At 40.3% G+C, this 19,778-nt stretch overlaps 1 protein-coding gene across 1 annotated transcript; it reads left to right on the top strand.

Annotated features, from left to right (window-relative positions):
* Positions 1-6,388: 6,388 nt before the first annotated feature.
* On the top strand, positions 6,389-6,868 carry LOC138868664 (uncharacterized). Its single transcript, XM_070146229.1, has one exon. It carries the CDS (start codon positions 6,389-6,391, stop codon positions 6,866-6,868), a length of 480 nt encoding a protein of 159 aa, XP_070002330.1.
* Positions 6,869-19,778: the final 12,910 nt, after the last annotated feature.

Genomic DNA, 19,778 nt, shown 5'->3' with positions numbered 1-19,778 from the left:
GATAGTTGTACCAAAAAAGTAAAAGACCATTCTGATGTATCCTATGTGCTACATGTTGCATTTTTTCAAGGGTAAAAGGTTCATTTGGTGGACCAATGATAGTTGAGGGCAAATGAAAAGAAAAAAAGAAAAAAAGAGGGTGAAGTGTGAAAATAAAGCAAGTAGGGCCCAATTATGTGTGACGACCCAGCCAGTCGTCTTAAGAATTAATGCCCCGATCCCCTATTAACTGCTTTTCCCGAGTTTATTTCTACTATTCTGATTTGTCACGATGTTCGGTTTTGAGTTTCGAAGAGTTTTGGGACACTTAGTCCCTAAATGAGAGTTTAAGTGTTGGAGAGTTTACCGTAGTCAGAACAGTGTGAAGACAACCTCGAAATAGAAAATCTAATGGTTCTGTTAGCTCCAATGGGTGATTTTGGGCTTAGGAGCATGTTCGGTTTGTGTTTTGGAGGTCTGTAGCTAATTTAGGCTTGAAATGTCAAAAGTTGAATTTTTGAAGTTTTCGGTTCGATAGTGAGATTTTGGTCCGAGGCTCAGAATAGAATTCCGGAAGTTGGAGTAGCTCCATAGTGTTTAATATGACGTGTGTACAAAATTTTACGTCATTCGGATGAGGTTTGATAGACTTTTTGATCGAAAACATATTTTTAGACTTTTTGGAATTCTTAGGCTTGAATCCGATTAAAATAGGTGTTTTGATATTGTTTTGAGCATTTCGAAGGTTGCAACAAGTTTGAATGATGTTTTAGGATTGGTTGGCAAGTTTGGTTGAGGTCCCGGGGGCCTAGGGTCTGTTTTGGGTGGTCAGTCGGACCATTTCAAGTTGTGAAAAATTTGCAGAAAACTGTTGTTGGGTGTTGCAGAAAAATGACCTTCGCATTCGCGAAGGGTTAGCAGGTGAGGCTGAGGATTTAGCCTTCACATTCGCGAAGGAGTCTTCGCGTTCGCGAAAAAGCTGGGGTCTTGTGCATCGCATTCGCAAGGTGATGTCGTGTTCGCGAAGAGTATGAGAGCTAAGCCTTCGCATTCGCGAGCTATGTGTCTCGATCGCAATGAAGGTATTTTAGTCAAAGTAAATTTGTTCTTCGCGAACGCGAGGCGTTGACTGCGTTCGTGAAGAAGGATTTGATGCTTGGACAGAATGTTTAAATAGTCATTTGGTCTGCGATTTTGTGGTTAGCTTCCATAATTTTTGGGCGATTTTGAAGCTTTTTGAAGGGGATTGAAGAGGGATTCAAGAGGAATCACTTGGAGGTAATATTTTTGACTTCATAACTTGTTTATATGTGATTAAAGACCTAATTGGTGGTGAGATATTTGGGGAAAAAGGGTAATTAGGGCTTGAGATTAAGAGACCTTAACATGGGTATTTGAGGGGTCAATTGAACTCCATTTCAATATTCTTGTTATGTATAGACTCTTGAGAGTACAAGGTTTCTAAAAATGTAAATTTTACCCAATTTCGAGTTGTTGGACCGAGGGGCGTTTTGGTCATTTTACCTAATTTCGCGTATTAGCTAAGAATTTCTTTGTGGAATCAGTTACTTGAAGTGTTATTTTCATTAAGCAATTGAATTGAATAGATTTGGGCCATTTGGAGTCGAGTACTCGTGGCAAGAGCATGTTTTCGGGTTGATTTTGAGCCGGTTCGAGGTAAGTGGCTTGTCTAACCTTGTGTGGGGGACCTTCCCCTTAGGATTCGGTATATTTGATATTTGAAATACATTGTACGTGAAGTGACAAGTGCGTACTTGAGCTAATTATTGAAAACCCGGTTTTCTTTAAGTAATTTCAATTGTGTTCCTTTTCATGTTTCATTTTACTTGCAATTTAAACCTGCTGTTAGCTTAGAAAAAGAATGTCTAATTGACTTAACTGTTTATTTCCTTAAACTGCCTTAATTGAATTATGTGAAGCATTTTAGATTAGAATTACCTATTTACTTGATACGAAATTGAGCTTAATTGAGTATTCTTGTGTTGCTGCTGTGTGTTTTATTTTGGTACTATGGGACGACATCCCGGAAGATCTCCTATACGTATTTATGATTTGAACTGAGGTGCAGGATACGAGAGATCCTTGGCACATAGATTGAGGATACCAAGAGATCCTCGGGATACCAAGAGATCCCTAGCACATATTGAGGATACCGAGAGATCCTCGGGATACAGAGATCCCTAGCATATATTGAGGATGTCGAGAGATCCTCGGGATACCAAGATATCCCTGGCGTTTATTGAGGATACCAAGAGATCCTCGGGATACTAAGAGATCCCTGGTTATCTCCTCGTGATTGTTTTTGCCTTTGTTTCAGTTATTGAATTCCTTGTTTCCTGTATTAAATTCTTATCATTAGTTTTCAACTGTACTGCTTATCTTATAATGTTATGTCTTATATTCTTTATTTTATCTCAGTAGGGACCTGACATTCCTTGTCACTACCCGACCGAGGTTAGGCTTGGCACTTACTAAGTACCGTTGTGGTGTACTCATGCCCCTTCTGTGCATGTTTTTCATGTGCAGATCTAGGTACTACGACTCAGTCCTATCACCCTTGAGGCAAGGCAACTCCTCCAGCGACTTTGAGGTATATCTCCAACATCCGCAGACCGAGGAGTCCCTTTATATTCTAGCTTTTAAACATTTGCCCTTTTGTATTTATTTTCCTTGTTAGATATTCTGGAGTTAGAGTACTATGTAATGATCCTTAGCTTGTGATTCATGGCTTTTCGGGTCTTGGAAGTATGTATTGGCTTGAGAGTTAAATATTGTGTATGCCGAGTGGCACTTTTAAACACTGTTTTATCACTCTACATTCTGTTTTAATTTGTTTTTATTTTGCACTTTGGTTATCTTCCGTAATTTAGGCTTACCTAGTCGTAGAGGACTAGGTTCCATCACGATGGTTCACGGAGGGCGAACCGGGGTCGTGACAAGTTGGTATCAGAGCTTTAGGTTCATAGGAGTCATGAATCACAAGCCGGTTTATAAGAGTCTCATTGATCGGTACAGAAACATTTGTCTTATCTACAAGAGGCTATGTAAATTTTAGGAAAATTCCACTTTATTTGATTTCCTTGTCATTCGATATTTTGATATCACAATTCTAAACTTTTGTCTTATATTCTCTCACAGATGGTGAGAGAACGTGCTACCCGAGATGATCAGGCAACCGCGCCCCCTACTGCAGCCGTTAGAGGCCGGGGCCGGGGTAGAGGCCTAGGACACGCCTGTGGTACAGCAAGAGCACCTGCGCGAGCTGCCGCCGAGGTACCACCAACAGTTCCAACCGGAGTAGCAAGAGCACCTACTGCTGCTACTACTCCAGCTCTTCAAGAAACTCTCGCATAGTTCATGAGCATGTACACCACTCTGGCTCAGGCAGGGTTGCTTCTCCTTGCTGCAACTATATCTCAGGCCGGGGGAGGAGCACAGACTTCCGCCACCTGCACTCTTGAGCAGCGAGTACATGTTGAGAAGGTCCCTGATATTATTCATGTACCGCTTGTAGTACCAGTTTAGCCTGAGGGCAGGGCAATGGCTTCCTAGAAGGAGCAGTTGAGGCTTGAGAGGTTCAAGAGGTACAAGCCTCCTATATTCAATGGTCTAGCATCGGAGGATGCTCTGGGATTTCTAGATGAGAGTTACCGCATTCTCCGTACCATGGGTATATTAGGATTGAGTGAGGTTTCCTTCACTACCTTCTAGTTTCGAGGGGCCGCCTATAAGTAGTGGCACACCTATGAGTTAGACAGTCCGGATGAGGCAGTTTCACTGACTTGGACTCAGTTTTTAGATCTGTTCTTGAAAGAGTATGTTCCTTAGAGCCTCAGGGACACATTGCACGCAGAGTTTGAGCATTTGTGCCAGGGTGCTATGACTATCTCAGAGTATGCTGTCTGTTACACTAGTTTGGCTAAGCATGCAACAGCCTTGGTTTCTACTGTTTACAAGAGGGTACACCGATTTATTAAGGGCCTTATTCCCAGCATCAGGTCTAGCATGGCTCGTGAGTTGGAGATGGATATTTCTTATCAACAAGTGGTGAGCATTGCTAGGAGGATTGAGTGTATGCATGCTAGGGAGAGAGAGGAAAGGGAGGCCAAGAGGTCTCGAGAGTCGGGCACTTTCTCTAGTGCCCCTGCCCCAGTTGTAGGTCGTCATGGTAGGGGTTATATGAGTCTCCATGTTCATTCAGCTCTTCCAGCAGCCAGTGGTATTCCAGCTCCTCCTATTATGCACCACCGGTATCTAGCGTGCCTCTTGCGCGGGATGCTTTCAGAGGTCATTCCAGCAGACCTGGCCCGAGCCAGTCACAGCCACCACGTCCTCCCAGATCTTGTTTTGATTGTGGTGACACACGCCATGTGGTGAGGGATTACCCTAGACTTGGGAGGAGTGTACCACTATAGACTTCTCAGCCATAGCGTGCCCCGCAGAGTTCTCAGGCTATGGTTACAGCTCCAGTTGCTACCCTACCTGCTCAGCTAGCTAGAGGTGGAGGTCGAGGAGGTAGAGGTCACCCTAAAGGGCAAGGCCAGGCCAGATACTATGCCCTTCCTACCCGTACCGAGGCTGTTGTCTCTGATTCTATCATCACAAGTATTATACTAGTTTGTCATAGAGATTCATCAATTCTATTCGATCCAGGCTCCACTTACTCTTATGTGTCTTCTTATTTTGCTCCGCATTTGGGTGTATCTCAGGATTCTTTGAGTTCCCCTGTTTATGTTTCTATTCATGTTGGAGATTCTCTTATTGTAGACCGCGTTTATCGGTCGTGTTTGGTTGCTCTTAGTAGTTTTGAGACCAGAGCCGATTTATTGTTACTCAGCATGGTTGACTTTGATATTATCTTGGCATGGACTAGTTGTTGCCCCATTATGCTATTCATGATTGTCACGCCAAAACCGTGATGCTAGCCATGCCAGGTATATTGCGTGTTGAGTGGATGGGTACTTTAGATCATACTCCCAGTAGAGTTATTTCTTTTCTTAAAGCTCAGCGTATGGTTGAGAAGGGGCGTGACACGTATTTAGCTTATGTGAGAGATGTCAGTATTGATAACCCTTCAGTTGATTCAGTTCTAGTAGTACGGGATTTTCCCGATGTGTTTCCAGCTGACCTTTCGGGCATGCCGCCTGATAGAGATATTGATTTTGGCATTGATCTATTGCCTGGCACACAACCCATTTCTATTCCTCTGTATCGTATGACTCCTTCTGAGTTGAAGGATCAGTTACAAGAATTTCTTGGCAAGGGTTTTATTCAACTAGTGTATCACCTTGGGGTGCTCCTGTCTTGTTTGTGAAGAAAAAGGATGGTTCTATGTGTATGTGTATTGATTATCGCCAGTTAAACAAGGTTACAGTGAAGAACCGTTATCCTTTGCCTTGTATTGATGATCTGTTTGACCAGCTTCAGGGCGCACGGGTGTTTTCTAAGATTAATTTGCGCCATTATTACCATCATTTGAAGATTCAGGAGCCAAATATCCTAAAGACTGCTTTCAGGACTCGGTATGGTCATCAAGTTCCTTGTTATGTCATTAGGGCTGACCAATGCCCTAGCAGCCTTTATGCATTTGATGCATAGTGTGTTCTGTCCGTATCATGACTTGTTCATCATTGTCTTTATTGATGATATTTTGGTGTATTCCTGGAGTCGGGAAGATCATGAGCAGCACCTGCGGACTGTGCTTCAGACTTTGAGAGAGAAGAAGTTATATGCTAAGTTCTCGAAATATGTGTTTTGGTTGGATTCAATGGCATTCTTAGGCCACGTGGTATCGAGTGAGGGTATTCAGGTGGATCCAAAGAAGATAGAGGCCTTGCAGGGTTGGCTCAGACCATCATCAGCTACCGAGATCCGTAGTTTTCGTGGCCTGGCGGGTTACTACTGTCGTTTTGTGGAGGGGTTTTCATCGATTGCAACCTCTATGACCAGGTTGACCCATAAGGGTGCTTTGTTTCAGTGGACGAATGAGTGTGAGGCGAGCTTTCTGAAGCTCAAGATAGCTTTAGCTATAGCCCCAGTTTTGATATTACCTGCAGGTTCGGGGTCTTATATGGTCTATTGTGATGCCTCAAGGATTGGCCTCAGAGCGTTGTTAATACAGGACGGTAGGGTTATTGCCTACGCATCCAGATTATTGAAGATACATGAGAAGAACTACCATGTTCACGACCTTGAGTTAGCTGCCATTGTTCACGCCCTGAAGATTTGGCGCCATTATTTATACGGGGTTCCCTATGAGATTTATACTGACCATCGGAGCTTGCAGCACTTGTTCAAGCAAAAGGATCTAAATTTGCACCATAGGAGTTGGTTAGAGTTGTTGAAGGACTACGACATCACTATTTTGTATCACCCGGGCAAGGCCAATATGGTGGCCGATGCTTTGAGTAGCTGGGCAGAGAGTTTGGGGAGTTTGGCTTATTTACCAGCATTTGAGAGGGCTATGGTGATGGATGTTCAGGCATTAGCCAGCCAGTTTGTGAGATTGGATCTTTCGGAGCCTAGTCAGGTTCTAGCTTACGTGGTTTCTCGATTTTCCTTATTTTATCATGTCAGGGAGCATCAGTATGATGACCCTCATTTGCATGTCCTCACGGACATGGCTCAGCATGGTGATGCCAGAGATGTGACTATTGGTGATGATAGGGTGTTGAGGATGCAGGGTTGGATTTGTGTACCCAATATCGATGGGCTTCGAGAGTTGATAGATGAGGAGGCCCATAGTTTGTTGTATTCCATCTATCTGGGTGCCGCGAAGATGTATCAGGAGTTGAGGCAGCAATATTGGTGGAGGCGGATGAAGAAAGATATAGATGGATTTGTAGCTCGGTGCCTCAACAGTCGGTAGGTAAAGTATGAGCACTAGAGACCGAGTGGGTTACTTCAGCAGATAAAGATTCTGGAGTGGAAGTGGGAGCGAATCACCATGGACTTTGTAGTTGGGCTCCCACGGACTTTGAGGAAGTTCGATGTTATTTGGGTGATTGTGGATTGGCTGACCAAGTTTGCTCATTTCATTCCTTTCTCTACTACTTATTCTTCGGAGCGGTAGGCGGAGATTTATATCCGGGAGATTGTTTGTCTGCATGGTATTCCAGTGTCCATCATTTCAGATAGACAAACTCAGTTCACATCATGGTTCTGGAGGGCCGTTCAGCATAAGTTGGGTACTCGGTTGGAGTTGAGTATAGCATTTCACCCTCAGACGGACGGACAGTCAGAGCGCACTATTCAGATTCTTGAGGATATGCTCTCTGTGTGTGTGATCGAGTTTGGAGGGTCTTGGGATCAGTTCTTGCCATTGGTGGAGTTTGCTTACAATAGCAGCTATCAGTCCAGCATTCTAATGGCACCGTATGAGGCTTTGTATGGGAGACGTTGTAGATCCCTGGTGGGTTGGTTTGATCCGGGTGAGGCTATATTGTTGGGCACAGACTTGGTTGAGGATGCTTTGGAGAAGGTTAAGGTGATTCAGGATAGACTCCGTACAGCCCAGTCCAGACAGAAGAGTTACAAGGACTGGAAGGTTCATGATGTTTCCTATATGGTTAGAGAGCGGGTTCTGCTTCGGGTTTCGCCTATGAAGGGCGTTATGATATTTGGGAAGAAAGGGAAGTTGAGTCCGAGGTTTATTGGTCCTTTTGAGATTTGAGGCGTGTTGGCGAGGTTGCTTATGAGCTTGCTTTACCTCCCAACTTGGCAGGAGTTCATTCGGTATTTCATGTTTCGATGCTCCGAAGTATCACGGTAATCCATCGCACGTGTTGGATTTCAGTCCAGTCCAGTTGGATAAGGATCTATCTTATGTCGAGGAGCCAGTTGCAATATTGGATATGCAGGTTAGAAAGCTGAGGTCAAATAACATTGAATCGGTAAAGGTTCAATAGAGGGGTCAACCAGTCAAAGAGGCGACCTGGGAGACCGAGCAGGATATGCGCAACCGTTACCCTCATCTTTTCACTACTTCAGGTATGTCTTTATGCTCGTTCGAGGACGAATGAATGTTTAAGTGTAGGAGGATATGACGACCCGGCCGGTCGTCTTAAGAATCAACGCCCCGGTCCCCTATTAACTGCTTTCCCCAAGTTTATTTCTGCTATTCTGATTTGCTGGGATGTTTGGTTTTGAGTTTCGATGTGTTTTGGGACACTTAGTCCCTAAATGAGAGCTTAAGTGTTGGAGAGTTGACCGTAGATGGAACAGTGTGAAGACGGCCTCGGAATGGAAATCTGATGGTTTCGTTAGCTCCATTGGGTAATTTCGAGCTTAGGGACGTGTTCGAATTCTATTTTGGAGGTTCGTAGCTAATTTTGGCTTGAAATGCCAAAAGTTGAATTTTTGAAGTTTCCGGTTCGATAGTGAGATTTTGATCCGAGGCTCAGAATGGAATTCCAAAAGTTGGAGTAGCTCCATAGTGTTTAATGTGACGTGTGTGCAAAATTTCACGTCATTCGGACGAGGTTTGATAGACTTTTTGATCGAAAGCGTATTTTTAGAGTTTTTGGAATTCTTAGGCTTGAATCCAATGAAAAATAGGTGTTTTGAACATTTCGAAGGTTGGAACAAGTTTGAATGATGTTTTAGGATTGGTTGGCAGGTTTGGTTAAGGTCCCGGGGGCCTCAGGTGTGTTTCGGGTGGTCAATCGAACCATTTCAAGTTGTGAAAAAATTGCAGAAAACTGTTGTTGGGTGTTGCAGAAAAATGACCTTCGCGTTCACGAGTAGGCCCTCGCGTTCGCAAAGGGTTAGCAGGTGAGGCTGAGGATTTAGCCTTCGCGTTTGCGAAGGGGCTGGGGTCTTGTGCATTGCGTTCGCGAGGTGATGCCGCGTTCGCGTAGAGTATGAGAGCTAACCCTTCGCATTCGCGAGCTGTGTGTCGCGATCGCGATGAAGGAATTTTAGTCAAAGTAAATTTGTTCGTTCGCGAACGCGAGGCAATGCCTCGCGTTTGCGAAAAAGGATTTGATGCCTGGGCAAAATGTTTAAATAGTCATTTGGTCCGCGATTTTGGGGTTAGCTTCCACCATTTTTGGGCGATTTTGAAGGGGATTGAAGAGATTCAAGGGGAATCATTTGGAGGTAATATATTTGACTTCATAACTCGTTTATATGTGATTAAAGACCTAATTGATGGTGAGAAATTTTGGAAAAATGGGTAATTAGGGCTTGAAATTAAGAAAAATTAATATGAGTATTTGAGGGGTCAATTGAACTCCGATTTCAGTGTTCTTGTTAATTATAGACTCGTGAGAGTACGAGGTTTCTGAAAATATAAATTTTACCCGATTTCAAGATGTGGGCCCGAGGGGCATTATGGTCATTTTACCTAATTTCGCGTATTAGCTTAATATTTCTTTGTAGAATTAGTTACTTGAAGCATTATTTACATAATTCAATTGAATTGAATAGATTTGGGAGTCGAGTACTCCTGGCAAGAGTGTGTTTTCGGGTTGATTTTAAGTCGGTTCGAGGTAAGTAGCTTGTCTAACCTTGTGTGGGGGACCTTCCCCTTTGGATTCGGTATATTTGATATTTGAAATGCCTTGTACGTGAGGTGACGAGTGCTTACTTGAGCTAATTGTTGAAAATTCAGTTTTCTTTAAGTAATTTCAATTGTGTTCCTTTTCCTGTTTCATTTACTTTCAATTTAATCCTATTGTTAGCTTAGAAAAAGCATTTCTAATTGACATAACTGTTTATTTGCTTAAACTGCATTAATTGAATTATGTGAAGCATGTTAGATTAGAATTACCTGTTTACTTGATATGAAATTGAGCTTAATTGAGTATTCTTGTGTTGCTGCTGTGTGTTTTACTTTGGGACTACAGGACGGCATCCCGGGAGATCCCCTATACATATTTATGATTTGAGCTTAGGTGTGGGATACTCAGAGCTCCCTAGCACGTAGATTGAGGATACTAAGAGATCCTTGAGATACCAAGAGATCCCTAGCACATATTGAGGATACCGAGAGATCCTCGGGATACCGAGATATCCCTAGCATATATTGAGGATACCGAGAGATCCTCAGGATACCAAGAGATCCCTAGCATTTATTGAGGGTACTAAGATATCCTCGGAATACTGAGAGAACCCCGGTTATTTCCTCGTGATTGTTTTTGCCTCTATTTCAGTTATTGAATTCCTTGTTTTCCTGTATTAAATTCTTATCCTTAGTTTTCAACTGTACTACTTATCTTATACTGTCATGTCTTATATTCTTTATTTTATCTCAGTAGGGCCCTGACCTTCCTCATCACTACCCGACTGAGGTTAGGCTTGGCACTTACTAAGTACCGCTATGGTATACCCATGCCCCTTCTGCGCATGTTTTTCATGTGCAGATCCAGGTACAACGACTCAGTCCTATCACCCTTAAGGCGACGCGACTGCTCCAGCGACTTCGAGGTATATCTGCCATGTCCGCAGACCGAGGAGTCCCTTTCTATTCTAGCTTTTAAACATTTGCCTTTCTGTATTTCTTTTCCTTGTTAGATATTCTGGAGTTAGAGTATTGTGTAGCAATCCTTAGCTTGTGATTCATGGGTTTCTGGATCTTGGAAGTATGTATTGGTTTGAGAGTTAAATATTGTGTATGCCGAGCGGCACTAAGTGTCGTCACGATGGTTCACGGAAGGCAAACCGGAGTCATGACATTATATTTTTCGTCACATTTTTGGTAAGAAAAAGACAGAAGAAAAAAAAAACATGAAAAATTCAAAAAAAAAAAGATTTTGCACTTTTTCATCATTTTCCAAAAATTAAAAAATCAAAAAAAGGGAAAAATAAAATCCAAAAAGAGTTTACATGTTTCATCATTTTTCTAAAAAGAAAGACAAAACATATTTTTCTCTAAAGTAGTTGTTTTTTCTAATTCTTGCCTGTATCCAATATGCCCGAACTACGCATACCTGATTCTTGTCTTTCGGGGCGTGATACAAAGGCAACCCACATAGGGTCCGGTCTTCCTAGTGAGTTTTGGTTTTTGGCTTCGCGGGGTCCTAGCCAAATCTTGCATTTTTAGCCATTTTTAGCCACATAGGTTAATTTTAGAAAAATAGTCACAATCATGTCTTGCATGTGTCCAACAACAAGGGTTATTGTCTCACATAATGTTCTAGGTATTTAACTTTATTTGGTCTTAATTTACTCATACAGGTGTGGATCTAGTTACCGGAGTTTGAGCATGACAGACACCCTAGGACCATCCAGTTAGGGTCGCTCATTCAGGAGTTTGCTTAAGGAGATTTTTTTTAGTTATTATGTTTTGAGTATGTTGTTCTTTTTATGTCGTCTTTTACTTTCTAGTTTGGTACAGTAATGTCGAGTCTTTTCTTATTGTACTTTCTATTTTGTATTTGAAAAAGTGTGTTGTAACTCAAAAATAAAAAAAAATAAAAAGATTTTGCGTTTTATATTTCCGTTAGAAGTTTTCTTTAGAATACTAATTCTAGAAATTAAAAAAAAAATCATTTGAGGTGATTTTCCTTTAGGAAATTATTAGCTAGAACTCAAAATAAAAAGTCGCTTTTATATTTCCTTTAGTATATTGAGACTAAAAATTCAAACAAAAAAAAGGAAATTTTCTTTTAATACCTCTTTAAAAGTTTTCTTTAAGATATTAATCCAAAAATCCAAAAAGAGATTTCTTTTGAGGTTCTTCTTTGAGAAATATATATATATTCTTTTTATTTTCACTAGAACTTTAGGACATTATGCATAGAAGGAAAAAAACAAAACAGTTTTTATCTTTTTCATTTCTCGTTTTGATGTTTTTCTTCAGAGTATCAGATGAAAATTCAAATATTTTTTTTTTGGTTCATTCTTTAGATTTCCTTCCTAAAAAAAGTATCAAAAAATATTTTTCTCTTTTAGGGTTTTTTCCTTAATAATTTCTCACAGAGTATCTGTTTCAAAAAAAAAGGAAAAAATATATGCTCGTTTAAACTTGAGTTTAGAATATGATATAGAACATTAAGTCTAGAAAATTTTAAAAAAACGTTTTGCTTCTTTTATTTCTCTTTTCTCATCGGATTAGTCATTAAGGTAAAAAATAAAAAAAAATAAAAAAGAGAATGTTAGTCTATTTTACTTTATTCTCGATCTTCCCGAACTACGCAAAGATCTGATTCATGCGGCGTCATGATATGTAGGCCACCTACATAGGGTTCGGTTGAATCATTTTTTAAAAAAAGTAAAAAAAAAAGTAAAAAAAAAAGAAAAGAAAAAAAGAGGTGAAATTATGGGATGTGAGAAATAAGAAGAAAGAAAGAAAAGTGATAACTAGAAGAAAAAAAAAGGGAAATGAGCAGGCCAAGAAGTGCTAGAAAAGAAAGAAAAGAGAAGATTAAAATGAACAAAATTGGGATGATCCCAAGTGACCTTGTGACCCTCAAAGTTATTCTAGAACCGTTAATTGTTGCTAGGTGCATTGCACGCAATATGATATTTTTAGCTGTTAAATGCCCTAATGCTAACAGGATGACCCTATTTTGTTCTTTTTGTGATCTTCATTGAGCAGAAGGGTTGTTGGTCTGTGGTTTTTAAACTGGTAATTCTTCCATACAACACAAGGTCAAAGAGCAACGTAGCCATGGCTAGCAAAGACTTGGACACAAGAGTTGTTGACCTGTCGAGGGAGTTTGTGGAGTCGGAGTCTGAATTGAAAGGTGAGGTCCAAATGTTGAAACAGCAGATGGCAGAAATGTTTCAGTCTTTGATCAGGGGTAATCCTCCACCTTCATTCCCTGCTAACTACACTGAAAACCCTGCAACTATCTCACCACTATCACAAATCCAGATTCCCACTGCTGCTAATATCAACCCACAACCTTTTCACACTCTACCCGCTAAAACCACCTCATATCCCGCTCATTTGGCCACTGATGCTCTTGTAACTCCTTCTCTAGCTACTTTTCCTCGATCCTATAACGAGACTGTGTTTAAAGTCCATGATTCCCAATACTATGCTCCAAAACCAACTTTCAAAGTCTCGGATCCATACATGTACCACTCTAACGGTTTTTCTTCCTATTGTACAATGCATGTACCACTCTAACGTCCAAGGGCATAGCATTGAAGATTGTCATGCTTCGAAAAGGGAAATAGGAAGAATGATTCAAGAAGGGGTAATTGTGATCAAGGACAGTGACAGGGAGCATGTGAATCCTCTTGGGAACTTGCTGACAGAAGTTAATGATATTGAAGTTGGTAATGGTCTTGGCAATATTGATGTGGAACCCAGTGGCTACAATGTCGTGCTTGGTAATTGGAAAGATGCTCCATTTCTTGGTTAGCCGGGGAGGAGTTTTGGTAGTTTATTTTGTTGTCATTTATGTTGTTTGGGTTATTTTTAGGGTTGTAATCCAAATATTTTCTTGTGACTCAAACCCTTCTATCCTTTTATTTTGCCTAGTTTGTTTAGTCGTACTAGCTCGTTTAGTGTTGTCTGGTTTTGTTCCAGGGTTGTAACCCCAGCTTATTTTACTTGTTTGTTGTTCAAACCCTTTCACCATCTGTCTAATGCAATTTCCTACTTTCTGTTATTTCTAGTTAGTGTTTGTTTAGTTCTCTTTCCCTTTTATAGTTCTTTTCCTGCTGACTCTAGTGACATGTACGTGTAATTCTCAGTCTGGTCTTAAAAGTTAGTTTAGTCATGAAGCAATGAAACAATTTTGAAGATGATAGGGACATTTGAGGGAAATAAGTAAAGGCATTTTGAGATCACTTCAAGCCCGAATTGTGTGAAACTAGGGCAGATAGAACATAAAGAAACACTATTGAAACGCATCATGCCTCATCAGGTTGAAGCTAAAGGCTAGTTTGCCACAAATTGGCAGGGGCCGTTCGTGGTAACGAGAGTGTTGTCCAATGGTGCTTTGTATTTAACAGATGTAGAAGGCAAATATATGGATATGGTTATCAATTCTGATGTAGTTAAAAGATATTATGTATGATTTCTTTGGTTTGGTTAATTGTGTTGTTTGTATTTGGCATGCATTGAAGATTGGAATGATGAAGGCATTTTATTCTGGCATCTAAACACTTTATCGTTTGTTACCCCTTTAAAACTTATTTATTTTCTTTCATATCCCTCTTTTGGAATCAGAAGCAGAGTTTAGAAATATGATACAGAATAAAAAAAGGAGAGAAGAGAGGAAAAAAAGAAAAAGAGAAAGAAAAAATGGAAAAAAAGTAAAGAAAAGAAAAGAAAAGAAAAAAAGGGAAAAGGAAAAAAAGAGAGAGAAAAGTAAAAAAATAAAGCAATTCCTATGTTATGAACTACGTTCGACCTGATTCCTTTTAAAGATACGTAGGCAGCTTCACGGTTCAGTCCCATCAAAATAAAAATTCAAAAGTCCCCAAGCAAAGAAACTGGGGCAGAAGTTGTGATTGTTGTACGATATCTAATTCCAAAAGTTGTAATTTTGAGCCATTTTAAGCTGTTTTTGAGCTTTTATGATATCCTTTCTTTCTAATCCTATCCGAAAGCCTACATTACTGTCCAAAGAAAGACCATCCAATCAATCATTGAGTATTGCCAAGTCAAGCGAGTTAGAGGTTTGATTCACAGACAACGCTCCGTTCTACACAAGGAAAACAAAAACTGAGAGAGTCTTATTAGTGAAAACTTTCACAGGTACCATAAGGTGATGGTAAGTTGAGAGAAAGAACAAAATGAGAGAGGCTTGATAGTGAAGACCCTTCGGGAACCACAAGTAGAATAAGGATCGTGAATCAGATAGGATAATCGGAGCATTGAAGCCCAGTTTCACGGTTTAGGGGTATAACAAGAGTTGAACATCAGACTTGCTTGACATTTTAGGCCACTTAATCCGAAGGTGCATGTCATGGTCATTAGAGTTGGTATCCACATATGATAAGTTTGTACTTTGTAGTTTTCTTGTTAGGAATCATCTCTTTCCATTGTCCTTTACTCTGTTCCTTTTGTCTTGTTTACTTCCTCTTCATGAGTCTGTTTGGTCAGAACAAGTGGGAAATGACTTCAAAATTTACCACCAGCTTTCCAATTGCACAAAACGGGATTTGGCTAGCACATCAAAGTGGCATAAGTCAGGAAAGAACAACTTATACACTGAGTTGGTAACAATCGGCGTGCTTTGGATTCATGAGAAATGTAAAGGTTCGGTAAATGTCAATTAATGAGCAAAATGCAACAGATAGAGGGTATTGAGTTTGAATAAATCAGAGGTATTTTCTGTGATAGGGGTGACAGAGAAAGTGGTTAGTCAATAAACAAGCAATGTCTTTCAAGTTGAAATCAATGTTATCATGGCAAGTGAAGGAGCAATCGCCTCAAAGTCAAGGCCACAAAATAACCACCATGTTTAAACTCACAAGTTTTCTTTGTCTGAAATATGGAGGAAGGCTATGTTCATATCAAAGCTTGGAGGCTTGAATTTTTCAGGTGTAATGCCCCAGTTCTGCTTACGCAAAGGCTATTGAGATGCTCACACATCACCCCTAGGAGAAACACTTCCTAGTCTAGGTTTCAAGTTATATTTGGTTGTAGGAGGCGCACTTCCGAAATTGCGATTTTACCATTAGGAGATGCACTTCCTATTTTGGATCATATGAGTTTTAGTCAATGAAGATTTCGCCTCTAGGTGACGCACTTCTGAGTTGGGTCATTTAAGTTCAGCCCTAGGAGACGCACTTCCTAGTTTGGTTCATTCAAGTTTCACCCCTAAGAGACGCATTTCCTAGTTTGAGTCATTTAAGTTCAGCCCTACGAGATGCACTTCCTAGTCTGGTTCATTGAAGTTTTACCCGGTAGGAGACGCACTTCCTAGTAGGGGTCTTTCAGATTATACTTGTTAGGAGACGCACTTCCTAGTTCTAGGTTATTTAAGTTCATTCCTAGGAGACGCATTTCCTAGTTTGAGTCATTGAAGTTCCACCCCTAGGAGATGCACTTCCTAGTCTAGGTCTTTCAGGATATACTTTTAGGAAACACACTTCCCAAATTGAGATTTCACCCCTAAGAGACGCACTTCCTAGTTTGAGTCATTGAAGTTTCACCCCTAGGACACGCACTTTCTAGTCTGGGTCTTTCAGATTATATTTTATTTTAGGAGACACACTTCCTAAATTGAGTTTCAAACCTAGGAGATGCACTTCTTAGTTTGGGTTCTTCAGGATATACTTTTAAGAGACGTACTTCCTAAATTAAGCGTTTACCCCTAGGAGACGCACTTCCTAGTTTGTGTCATTTAAGTTTCATCTAGGGGACACACTTCCTAGCTTGAGTCATTGAAGTTCCACCCCTAGGAGACGTACTTCCTAATCTGGGTCTTTCAAGTTATATTTTGATTTAGGAGACGCACTTCCTAAATTGAGATTTTACCCCTAGGAGACGCATTTTCTAGTTTGGTAATTTAAGCTCAGCCCTAGGAGACACACTTCCTAGTTTGTTCATTCAAGTTTCACCCGTAGGAGACACACTTCCTAATCTGGGTCATTTAGGTTTTATTTTTAATAGACGCATTTGCTAGTCAAAATTTCTTGGTTTTACTCACAAGAGACGCACATCCTAGCCGAGTCTTTAGTTTACTCTCATCATTGCATCAATAACAAGTGATTTACAGCTTTGCTAACAACTCACAAATCTTCCCAGTGCAAACTAGGGCGGAAAATTTTGTTTGTTTTGTTGTTTTGATTGCAGGTGCCCACCTGGAGAACAAGGGAATACAGTTCAAGTTTTGGCAATCAGGCGCCAACCTGGAGAACAAGGGAATACAGTTCAAGTTTTGGTAATTAGGAGTCCACTTGGAGAACAAGGGAATACAGTTCAAGTTTTGGTAATCAGGCATCCACCTGGAGAACAAGGGAAGTCATTTCAGAATTCAATTCAAGTTATAAGTAGTAGAAGCTCGCGGCAAGAATGCGAGTCAACAATCCGAGATGATCAACAGAAGTTAGTCACAATCCAGAAAAAAAAAGAGGAAAGAAGTGAATCCAAAATGCAGAAGTAGAGAAAGATGTGAATTGCTCGAGACATGGCTGAAATCACGAGCATTGCATGTCCGGTCTTGATCTGAAGAAGAATGATCTAGCACCTGCAGCTAGCAAATGTCAATGTTCAAATCTAAAGTCTGCATGAAGAACCATACAAGACTCAAGATCAAGCTTCAGAAGACTTATAGATAGAAATCTTATAACACATAGTTGACAAGCTTAGTTAGTCTTTTTCATTTTTGATTTTGACGTAATAACAGGACTGCGGACCGGGACTCGACGGAACGACACCTCGATCGACTCTCACCTCGGTAAACTCAGTCACTCTTCCCACTTCTGAACTACACGTGGAATGATTCTTTTATGGACAAGTATATGTAGGCAGCTCAAATACTAGGGCTCGGACACATTCTCCTTTCTCTTAGCTTTTGGTCTCTCTAAATAAGGGTCAGGTCAAAAAACCTGTTTAGTCGTTCTTTGTCTGGAAATACTTCGTGTTTCCAGTCAAAGAGGGGTAGCTGTAGACATATAATGTTTGAACCTCCCCAAGATTTTATATATTTTAGCATGTAAATATTTAGTTTAGGCCTAATATTGCTATTTCAACTAATTTTGACTCCTTTACTTTATTTTGTCACAAAAAATAAAAATTACAAAAAATAATTTTATTTTAACGGTCAGTCTTATTTTAATAGTTATTTTACTTATGTAGGATTAATTAGTAAATGATGTAGTATTTTTAGTCTTGTTCACGGAGAAGAAAAAAATTGGGCTCAAACAACCCATTTTTTAGGCCTAATTTTCAGACCTAGCCCATAATGACCCAAGCCCAATACCCCTAAAACCCTAGACTTAGACTTAAAAGAGACCTAACCTAAAAACTAAGGGGGATCCGTTTTCTTATTTGGAAAGGAAAAACAAAAAAAACCCTATCTTCTTCTTCTTCATGAAGAACGAAGAAACAACACACCCTAGGAGAAAGAAGCTACAGTCGTTTTTGGACTAGGAGGATCCAAAACCTTTCTTTTTTCTCTTGAATAAAACAACAGAAAACCTTGAACACTCCTCCATCTTCAAAAATGGTGGAACCCTAATCTTCTCCACACCCAGCCGTTGCTTCTTAAAATCAGAGAGAGAGCCGCAAACAACCAAAAACCCAGGCAATCTTCTTCTTCTCCAATCCAAAAAACCAGCGGAAACCTTACTACCTCCCCTCCAGGGCTTAAGCTTTAGCCAACAACCAGACCAAAACCAACGACCCTTGAGCTCATCTTCTTTAACATGCAACAGTCGTTGCTTCTTCTTCTTCACACGGATCTTGAGCATGCCCAATATGAGAACCCTCCAGCTACCAACCCTAACGCCACACTTCTTCGTCGGAGAAGCAGCCATCGCCGGAACTCCATAACCACTACTACACCTCCGTTCACCACGAGTCTGCCATCTCCAGTGAGCTTTACCCTCTCACACACACAAATATACGTAATAACAGTATGACCTCCTCGTTCGTTACACCCCTTGGCTACTTCACTCTCAAATCTAATGGTCTTGCTGTGTTTACTGTTTTCACCTCCATTGTCTTTTACTGCTTCTTCCGTTTTTGCCATTAGCTATGCCATTTTAAAATAGGATTGTGAAACTCATCTATAAAGCACACTAAATAGTATGAAGCATATCCAAATTGCTAGTCACTGTCGCAGTCCATTGATTTCATTGTTTGGTTTAATTCGAGTTTTCTAGCGAGTTTCGAGTTCGCCGAAGGTCGTAGTCTGAGGTTGTCTAGCAGATTCGAGGTCGCCGGAGGTCGTTGTGCAAGGAGTCCATTTCAGTCGTGCGTCGAGGTACTGTCTATTGGTTTCCAGTTCGAGTTTCATCTAAGTGCTATCGTTTTGAGGTCAATTTCCTCTTTCCTTCTGTTGTTTTTGCTTGATGTCATGTTTTGTTACTTTTATTAGTTTGTTGTTACCCTATTTTGTTGAATGTTAACGCTTCATTGCTACGTTTTGTTGGTGTCTTCCTATCTCGCTCCACTTATTCTTGTTAATTAGTCTAGTCCATGTTTGGACGGATATGGGTAATGCTATTGAATTCCTTACTAGTATCTTATATGAAGTTTCGCCCATATGGGTTGTTCTATTCATTGGTGTTATTCAGAATTTTGTTGGGATATGGTCTTGTTTGGCTTATTGTAGCTCAGAGTGCTCCATATTGTCTTTTGCCTTAAAACACGAGCAATATTGTAACATAAAATAGACGCTTTCTTTATATTTGAGCTACAATGATATATAGGATCAGACATTTCACTTATTGGCTCCTATACTGTATTAATTTTGAAAAGGAAAATATATATGTGCCTATTTCGTTTCTCATGATCCATGTTGTTTTAGTCACAAATTGTCTGCTTTGCGTCTCTGGGTGCTTTGCATTTTGAAATTTACCGGAACTAATGGATTTGGTTTAACATTTACAATGGATTGGCGTGATTAGTTTGTGGAAATAAGACATAACTAAAATTTGATCGAAAGGGGTTTGAGGTTAATATACACATTTTTAAGTTTTAGTCTGAAGGTTGGTTTTTGGGTTAGCAAATGGGGTAGTAGCAGCTTTTGTCAGGTTTGGATGAATTTTTTGTGGCTTTCTTTCTTTGTAGTCTAATTAATTAGCTCTTTATTTCTTGCTCTTGATTGTTACTATTTGCTCATTTGATTTTCGTTAAAATTATTTGACTGATTGTTGGGGCCGTGGGAGTGGGGGAGAGACCGAAGCCCATTAGCAATTGA

This window comes from Nicotiana sylvestris, chromosome 5, assembly GCF_000393655.2.
Source record: "Nicotiana sylvestris chromosome 5, ASM39365v2, whole genome shotgun sequence".
Lineage (NCBI taxonomy): Eukaryota > Viridiplantae > Streptophyta > Magnoliopsida > Solanales > Solanaceae > Nicotiana > Nicotiana sylvestris.
This window is presented reverse-complemented; position numbering and strand designations above follow the sequence as displayed.